General features: G+C 45.6%; 1 protein-coding gene across 1 annotated transcript in view; it reads right to left on the bottom strand.

Annotated features, from left to right (window-relative positions):
• znf385c (zinc finger protein 385C) overlaps positions 1–10,000 on the bottom strand; it is a gene marked incomplete at both ends in the record, with an annotated part of 188,120 nt that overhangs the window by 92,548 nt on the left and 85,572 nt on the right. The window contains one exon of the mRNA XM_080834066.1: positions 7,310–7,645. Coding sequence (XP_080690192.1) covers positions 7,310–7,645 — 336 coding nt within the window. The remainder of the gene's footprint in view (positions 1–7,309; positions 7,646–10,000) is intronic.

The raw sequence follows: 10,000 nt of genomic DNA, 5'->3' as shown, positions 1-10,000 counted from the left end.
TTCCAACTTAAAAACATCTGCAGACTCCGGCCCTCGCTGTCAGACACTGTTGCGGAGACTCTAATCCATGCCTTCATCACCTCCCGCCTGGACTACTGTAATGGTGTGCTTTATGGTCTCCTCACAAATGCACTGCACAAACTACAGCGGGTCCAAAATTCGGCTGCCAGGATCCTCACACACACACAGCGGTGGCAACACATTACCCCTACACTCAAGAAACTTCACTGGCTCCCAGTAAAGTCACGCATCACCTTCAAAATCCTACTCCTCACATAAAAATCCCTCCATGCTCTTGCTCCCCAGTACCTCTGCGATCTCATCCAACATCCCCCCTATTCAAGGTCCCTGAGGTCCTTTGGCATGGACCCACTTGTCATCCCCCGGTCCAGGCTACGGACTTTTGGTGACAGAGCCTTCTGTGTTGCTGCCCCCACCCTTTGGAACAGTCTGCCTCTCCATAGCCGCCAAGCCCCCACACTGGCTACGTTCAAAAAGCACCTCAAAACACACCTAGTCTCTGAGGCCTATGGTCCCTAATCACTCTCCCCTCTTCTCTTCTCCCCCTATTCCCCTGCCCCATCTCATTTTGTAAAGCGACCTTGGGTTACTTGAAAGGCGCTACATAAAACTAAGTTATTATTATTATTATTATTATATATCCAAAACTTGATGACATTGAAAGGTGTGTGTGTGTGTGTGTGTGTGTGTATGTGTGTGTGTGTGTGTGTGTGTGTGTGTGTGTGTGTGTGTGTCAGTATCGGAACATGAAGCCCAGGAGGAACAGGACCCCGGCACACAGCACCTGCCTATTTTATGGTTATTTGCCAAAACGAAGACATTCCTCCAAAATCTCTTTTTCAAGGATTTTTTGCCGATTTGTGGCGTCATCAAACATAGTTCTTAGGGAGGGAGAGGGAGAGGGTGAGAGGGAGAGAGAGAGAGAGAGAGAGAGAGGGATAGAGAGAGAGAGAGGGTGTTAAGTTTACAGACATCTTGTGGCGTCATCAAAAATAATTCTTAGGGAGAGAGAGAGAGAGGGAGAGAGAGGGAGAGAGAGGGAGAGAGGGAGAGAGAGGGAGAAAGAGGGAGAGAGAGGGAGATAGAGAGAGGGAGGGAGAGAGAGAGAGAGGGAGAGAGAGGGTGTTAAGTTAACGGGCATCTTGCGGACTTATATGATATACAAGGCAGAAACCCGTTGCCAATGGCAGCAGTCATTGATTTTTTTGCAGCGGCCATTTTAAAGACATATCGGTTGGGATGGCCCATTCAACTCAATAAAACTTTCTGCAACATTCTGAGGAGCCCTGTAATAGAAGCTCCTAACAGACACCGACTTAGCTCTGCCTTCGAGGCATATTAAGTTATTGACAGTCTCTTGCCTTAGATAAAACATAAAACTTCGCATTGGGGTTTCATTTCATTTAATATTACACCTGACAGCACATTTATTTGCTACAACCATTACTGGGTATCTGTTGATATGTGTGCTAAACTGTTACCTAGCTACCAATGCAAAGTCACTTTCTAGCCGACTGTTCACGTGCCACAATGTTTGTTAACAGAGGATTGGAGTGGATCTCACTACACAAATGAACATTCAAATTGTTGTGTGTGTGCATACCATCTCCAACAAATGAACCATATAATCATATGAAGTGAGTATTTGCTAAGTATTCCAAGTATTCCATACTTTTTTTAAATGTTCCATGTACAGAAAAACAGAATAGGGATGCTAGTACAAACTTTTGCCTATAAACACGGTCCCCAGTACCACACACACACACACACACACACACACACACACACACACACACACACACACACACACACACACACACACACACAACCTACATAGTACTTATAAATACTAAACACAGCACAACAGCTATGACAACATCAGTCTGACTCAAACAGTGATACACCACATATATTTATAGCCAACATGTGTACAAACACACACACACACACACACACACACACACACACACACACACACACACATATATATATTTATAACCAACATGTGTACAAACATCCATAATGCTACCTACAGATCATACAGTGCAGTGATCCCCACATTAGTGCTGTGAGAGCAGTGGTGCTTATATGGGCCATTCTACCGAATTCGTGTAATATGCAGTCCCTCAACAATAAAAACTATTTACAAAACAATTAGGTATTTAGGCATAGATATTTAATTAGAAAATGTTATGGTCTATATAAACCCAATGCATTACATGAGATAGTGATAAGCTAAATATATACAAAATCATCATTTATAGGGTACTTTCTATTGGGAAGTAGCTGTCCCCAACCCTGACATCTAAATTTCAATGCCTTTAAATAACACTTTTCAATTTTTTTAGATTTTTTTCAATGATTTAATTTCAAAGATCTTTATGATTGGGTTGAAACAGAACTTGGAATATTTAGATTTATAGTGGGTTTAATTTTTAAATCAATTTTCTATACTCAAAAAATCATGTCCCTAGTTTTCATGTCACTACCGAAACACAAGAGTTTTAGTCCATTGGCTGAGCCTGTGTTTTAGCCACGACTCTGCATTTTTGACCATGCAGTGACACTGCATCTCTGACCCTCATGGTTGAATGGTAAGTAGCTAAATCCCATAGTTTTTATATAAATGTGTTCCAAAGTCTGAATATCGACGTGTAACCTTAAGAATTGTCACTACCGAAACGCATGTTTTCTTCAATTAAGTAAACCTTTTGGGGTTTCATGGAAAATCTTATGTTTGTATGTGTGTTCACCTCTTCAAAGATGTGTTTGCATGCCGTGTGCTTGTTAGAATTCTTTATTTATGCTTAAAGTTAGCTAGAATTGTCACTACCGAAACAGTCACTACCGAAACATATGGTAGTGACCAGATGATTTCGGTAGTGACAAAATGAATTGGTAAGTAGTTCAATCCCATAATTTTTAAATAAATGTGTTGTGTGGACTAAAGGGCGGCCCAGAGCACCTTTTGGAAGATTTTGGGAGAGAAATGAACATCCATCCAACAGTGCAGTCACTACCGAAACACTGGATGTCACTACCGAAACAGTGCAGCACTACCGAAACACAGGATGTTTTGTAAAAAATTAAGTATATTGAGTAATCAACTAAAATGTTATGATACTGATTGGATTAATGTATGTTCAATTTCATCAATGAACAACTCTGGAATCAATATGATCAGTATTTAGCATTTTACAAAGAAATATTGCACTTAGATTTTGATGAATTGTATAAATTGAACTTGAAAATTTGGTAAAAAATTCATTTTTATGGATTTCATTGTGAAAACCTTCAAGAAATATTTGTAAAAATACTCTTCAGAGAAGGGAAGGAAACACAATCTGAACAGGTCAATAATAATACTTTTTTACTATAGTAAATGTGATGTTTCGGTAGTGACAATTTTTGGAAGAGGAAAAACATTCCAACACATTCTGAAAATACAATATAAAAATTGACTGTTCTTTTACTAGATAAGTGTACTTTAGATATGGTACAATATACATACGGACAAAGTTTTGGGAATAAAACATAAAAAAAATCCAAATATTTCCGACCTGACTTTGCACCAATTCGGTAGAATGGCCCATATAACCAATAACATACTTATACAACATGGAGTTATATAACTGCAACCGCGTCAATGATGATTATGTCTAAATCATTTAAATGGTTGCATTCGCACATGTGGAGTGGCCAGCGTGCATTTATTTCACTCTTGAGATTCTCATCATCTGCGGGTGCTGGGATCAGTGCTGTGTCTGTGGCTCTGGGGCTGTGTGTGTGTGTATCTGTGTGTGTGTGTGTGTGTGTGTGTGTGTGTGTGTCTGTCTGTGGCTCTGGAGCTGTGTGTGTGTGTATCTGTGTGTGTGTGTGTGTTTGTGTTTGTGTGTGTGTGTCTGTGGCTCTGGGGCTGTCTAGGTTCCTGTAGCTGTTTATCCCTTTGAGGATTGAGTCAGGGTTTCTTTTTTTTAAAGTCATTCCAGAACTCTACTGAGTCATTCCAGAACTCTACTGAGACATTCCAGAACTCTACTGATTCATTCCAGAACTCTACTGAGTCATTCCAGAACTCTACTGAGTCATTCCAGAACTCCAGCGTACATGATCTAGAATGTTCAGTTCATTATGACATCATCAAATGGAGCGTTTCCGTGGGCTTTATTCTATATTCTAATCTCTTATTGTGATGGCAGTCCTCGAAGGGTTAAGGAGCCTGCTTGAGATAGGGGGGAGACGCTGGAGCGGACCGGGGCCAGATCCTGCGTGGAGCCACCACACATGGGCCAGACCAGAGCCAGACCTGGGCCGAGTCCGCTCAGGAGTCAGCTGGAGTGGAACCAATAGGGTAATGTTGTGTGTGTTGCATCATCCTCTCCTGGTACTGCTTGAGAGGGAGCGAGAGAGAGAGAGAGAGAGAGAGCGAGAGAGAGAGAGAGAGAGAGAGAGAGAGAGAGAGAGAGAGAGAGAGAGAGAGAAGAGGGAGAGGGAGAATGAGAGAGATAGAGAGACAGAAAGAGAGGGAGAGGGAGAGAGAGTGAGAGGGAGAGAGAGAGCGAGAGAGAGAGAGAGCTAGAAAGAAAGAAGAAGAAAAAGAGAGAGATGGAGCGGAACGCCAGAGAGAATCGTTTCGGCACCTGGAAGCCCCTCCAGCAAGGTGGGAGCTAAAATAACACACCACACACACACACACACACACACACACACACACACACACACACACACAGACACACACACACACACACACACACACACACACACACACACACACACACACACACACACACACACACACCACACTACAGTGCTCAAGAGGCTTCACAGAGAGGAGAGGGTAGAGGACAGGAGAGGGAAGAGAGGAGAGGAGAGGAGGAGTAGAGAGATAAGAGGAGAAATCTGGTTCACAGAGTAATGTTTCACACTTCTACACAAATGTTGTGTTTCTGTTAGTAGATTGTTAGAGTATGATTGCTGCATGGATGTGTGAAGGTCAACTTTAGCCATTTGGAGGTAGCAGGGTAAATGTGATAACTATGTGACTGTGATCTAATTTACATGGAAGAGGGTCACCCGCTACTCTGTGTGGAACGTGTGTGTGTGTGTGTGTGTGTGTGTGTGTGTGTGTGTGTGTGTGTGTGTGTGTGTGTGTGTGTGTGTGTGACGGTGATCTAATTTAAGAGGGTCACCCGTTACTCTGTGTGATGGCCGTCATTGTTAACACCATCTTATGATGTGGCAGACACTATTATTCAAAGTGATGGACGGTACAGCCAAGGCACACACACACACACACTCACACACACACAGACACACACACACACACACACACACACACACTACAGTGCTCAAGAGGCGATGAAGAGTACAGGCAAGGCATGCATATTACTAGTATGGGCATGTCTGGGCACTCCACCTTTGACCTCTGATGTTGCTAGCACGCTGGCCTACAAATAGGGCCACAGAAAGACACTCTTGAGCACTGTGTGTGTGTGTGTGTGTGTGTGTGTGTGTGCGTGTGTGCGTGTGTGCGTGTGTGCATGCGTGTGTGTGTGTGTGAGCACCCTGGCCTACACATAGGGCCACAGAAATACAACGTTGAAACAGCTGGCCATTATTCTTCCACATGAACCAGTTGTTTTGAATCAGATCATTATCAAACAGACTCTTTTTTCTTTGATGCATTTGAGGAAATGGACTGAATCAAAACACAGCAAGACCACAGAAGAGGGAGAAAAGACACGAGAAAAAGCAAAAGATGAAACAAACCAGAAGCTTCTTTGGTCTTATGTGGAGGGGTTATCCCCCCCCCCCACACACACACACACACTGGGAGACAAACATAAAATCACGCTCTTCCCGTTTATGCCTCTAAGAGGAAGCGAGTGTTAATTGAATTTACCCCCTGAAGCAACACGCCTCGCTTCCTCGGGCCTCCGCCAGCGTGTGTGTGTGTGTGTGTGTGCGTGTGTGTGTGTGTGTGTGTGTATGTGTGTGTGTGTGTCCGCAGGCGCTATCGAGGCCCCGGTGAGCTCCAAGAGCCTGTTGCCACGGCAATGACTCCCACCGGGGGGTAAACGCTAGTTTAATAGCTTTTCAGAGTGTCTTGCAGAGTGGGTGGGGAGGCACGTGTGTGAGTGTGTGTGTGTGTGTGTGTGTGTGTGTGTGTGTGTGTGTGTGTGTGTGTGTGTGTGTGTGTGCTTTCCAGAGTGTCTGGCAGAGTTGGTGGGGAGGCACGGGAGAAACTTTGTTCCGCGCGGCGTGATACACAGTCTGACGCGGGGTGACTGGAGTGACATGAGATGACTCTGTGGCCCACGGAGGGAAGATGGAGGACAGAGAGAAGGGAGGGTAGGAAGAGAGGGATGGAGAGGATATCAAAATATAAAAAAGAGAAGAGAAAAGAGGGAAAAAAGAGAGAAGAAAAGAGAGAAGAATTCAGAGAAGTATAGAAAAAAAAAAAAGAAAGACTGAGGGGAGTAGTGATGAAAGAAAGAAAAAGACTGAAACAGTAAGAAAAGGATGAGAGTGAAAGAGAGCGGGAACAGGAGAAAAATAAATGGTGGGATGTGGAAAAAGATGAAGAAAGAGAGAAAGAAAAAGGAGTACAGCAAGAGGAGATCAAAGGGGGAACTGTGTGTGTGTGAGAGAGAGAGAAGTAAACTCATGAGTGTGTGTGTGTTTGAGCGAGAGAGAAGTAAACTCATGAATGTGTGTGTGAGAGAGAGAGAAGTAAACTCATGAATGTGTGTGTGTGAGCGAGAGATAAGTAAACTCATGAATGTGTGTGTTTGAGCGAGAGAGAAGTAAACTCATGAGTGTGTGTGTGTGTGAGCGAGAGAGAAGTAAACTCATGAGTGTGTGTGTGTGAGAGAGAGATAAGTAAACTCATGAATGTGTGTGTGTGTGAGCGAGAGAGAAGTAAACTCATGAGTGTGTGTGTGTGTGTGAGAGAGAGAAGTAAACTCATGAATGTGTGTGTTTGAGCGAGAGAGAAGTAAACTCATGAGTGTGTGTGTGTGAGAGAGAGATAAGTAAACTCATGAATGTGTGTGTGTTTGAGCGAGAGAGAAGTAAACTCATGAATGTGTGTGTGTGAGAGAGAGATAAGTAAACTCATGAATGTGTGTGTGTTTGAGAGAGAGATAAGTAAACTCATAAATGTGTGTGTGTTTGAGCGAGAGAGAAGTAAACTCATGAGTGTGTGTGTGTTTGAGCGAGAGAGAAGTAAACTCATGAGTGTGTGTGTGTGTGTCTAAGAGAGATAAGACAGAGAGACAGCTCTTACCTGAGTTGTTCTTGCTGCCAGCTCCTCCTCCTCCTCCTCCTCCTCCTCCTCCTCCTCCTGCGTGGCCCCTGCCCAGGCTGGCCTGCTTCAGCCTCCTCTGGTGGGTCTTGCCGTTGTAGTGGATCTGTGCCTGTGCGCTGGAGTTCAGCTGGATGTTACACACCTCGCACAGCGTCAGCGTCCGCTGCTTACGCTCCCGCTTGGGCCGAGGGTCGCGCTCGCACGAGTCCGAGGAGGCCGGCCCCCCGTCGCCGTGACGACCGGCCCCGTGGAGATCGCTTGACGGGTCGGCGTGGCCGTTTTCAGAGGGGGCGGGGCTAAAGGGGCGCTTCATGCCTGAAAAGAGAGGAGCGAGAGAAACAGAACAGAGAGTCGATTACAGATGAAAAGATCACTGCGAGAGAGAAAGAGACAGAGAGTCTAACCCTAGAGGAAACGGTCACTGTGAGAGAGAGAACGAGACAGAGAGTCTAACCCTAGAGGAAACGGTCACTGTGAGAGAGAGAACGAGACAGAGAGTCTAACCCTAGAGGAAACGGTCACTGTGAGAGAGAGAACGAGACGGAGAGCGAGAGACGAAAAGATCATTGTGAGAGAAAACGAGACGGAGAGCGAGAGACGAAAAGATCACTGTGAGAGAGAAAGAGAGAGAGAGCGAGAGACGAAAAGATCACTGTGAGAGAAAACGAGACGGAGAGCGAGAGACGAATAGATGGTTGTTATAAAAACAGGTGTAACATCACTGGCTAAGGTGCTAGTGTTAATATGTGGCATTTGACAACCTCTGGCCTTGACCCTCAACCTTAGACAAGAGAGCCATCTGTATTCACTAGTATTCCAGTAGCAGCCCATAGGTTGATTATGAAGTATGAGCGGCATGACTTTTCTCAACTGTTTCTGGTTAATTTGACCATGAGGAGCAAAACTAGGGTGCTGTCATTTACTGGAACCTGAGCGAACATCGAGATTGTGCCAGGGCTCAATCTACACGACTGGCACAGAGCCTATACGTGGTGTGAGCAAATGTGTGTGTGTGTGTGTGTGTGTGTTTGTGAGTGATGGTGATGGGACCCAATGTCCTGACACGCTGTGTGTGTGTGTGTGTGAGAGCCTATACGGGGTTTGAGCAAGGCGAAGCCTCCGGCCGTGTGTTAGCCTGAGGACCAATAAGGGTGCCACATCTCGTTTGCCACATCTCGTCTCGGTTTGCATCGGCATTTACACCAATTAAACCAGAACTCAGTACCTGGCACACCAACATACCAACAGCGTAGGTGGCACACGCAAACACCAACCTACCAACCAAACACAACTTAGATGGCACAGGCAAAGTGGGGCACTGCTCATAAGTCATGCCCTGCTGTCATCCAGAGAAGATGCCACACACACACACACACACACACACACACACACACAGTTGGTTGTCTTGTCTTTGGCTCCAACACTGAATGGTCCCGACACCCAGCAACGCAATGCAATGCAACACTGTGATACACGACGCTCCTGAAAATACACCTGGCAGCGTGTCAGGACATTGGGTCCCATCACCATCACACACACACACACACACACACACACACACACACACACACACACACACACACACACACACACACACACACACACACACACACACACAGACACAGACACAGACACACACACACACAGACACACACACACACACACACACACACACACACACACACACACACACACAGACACACACACACACACACACACACACAGGCGGCCGTGTTTGCCTGCTGTAGTGACTAAGTACGAAATGTTTACCCAGGTGTCCAACAGAGCCTGCGCTTGACAGACACCCACTTCCTGCTCGGGCCAACCAAGAGAGGAGAGGACAGGAGAGAGAGAGAGAGCGAGAGAAAGAGAGAGAGAGAGAGAGATAGAGAGAGAGCGAGAGAAAGAGAGAGAGAGAGAGAGAGAGAGAGGACAGGAGAAGAGTTTGTGTCACGCATTTGTGATTCCAAGCGTTCATACATCCTCCTCGCCTGTCCTGGCCTTTTGGCTGAGGGGAGGTGGAATAAGAAAACAAGCAGAGCAAAGCCACAGGACAGGACAGCAACATACTGAAGCCACAGGACAGGACAGGACAGGACAGGACAGGACAGGACAGGACAGGACAGGACAGGACAGGACAGGACAGGACAGGACAGGACAGGACAGGACAGGACAGGACAGGACAGGACAGGACAGGACAGGACAGGACAGGACTGGAGAGGAGAGGACAGGAGAGGAGAGGAGAGGACAACAGGACAGGACAGGACAGGACAGGACAGGACAGCTTCACACTGAAGCAGCTTGGCTTCTGGCACAGACCCTCAGAACAACTTGAGACAAACCAGAGTCATCCTCATGCTTTAGGAAGTGGAGCCAGACAGGAGACAACACAGACAGACTGTTATGAATCCCAATCCCAAAGTTTACTTATAACAAACAAAACGCCACAATCCCATACAAAAACAATGTGGTTACAAGACCGAATGGAAAAAGTAAAAAGTTAACCGCTTGCTGTGTTGGTGTGTGTGGACTTGCCTGGCTCCCGTGCCCAACGTACAGATCACAAGACAGGCAAAACAAGAAGTGAGTCTTCCGCAGTCCAACTTACTTACCTACACTAACTAACTACAACTAATAATGTGCTGAAAATAACCACCCGGTAATAAACAA

The sequence above is a fragment of the Sprattus sprattus genome (assembly GCF_963457725.1).
Source record: "Sprattus sprattus genome assembly, chromosome: 3".
Taxonomy (NCBI): Eukaryota; Metazoa; Chordata; class Actinopteri; order Clupeiformes; family Clupeidae; genus Sprattus; species Sprattus sprattus.
This window is presented reverse-complemented; position numbering and strand designations above follow the sequence as displayed.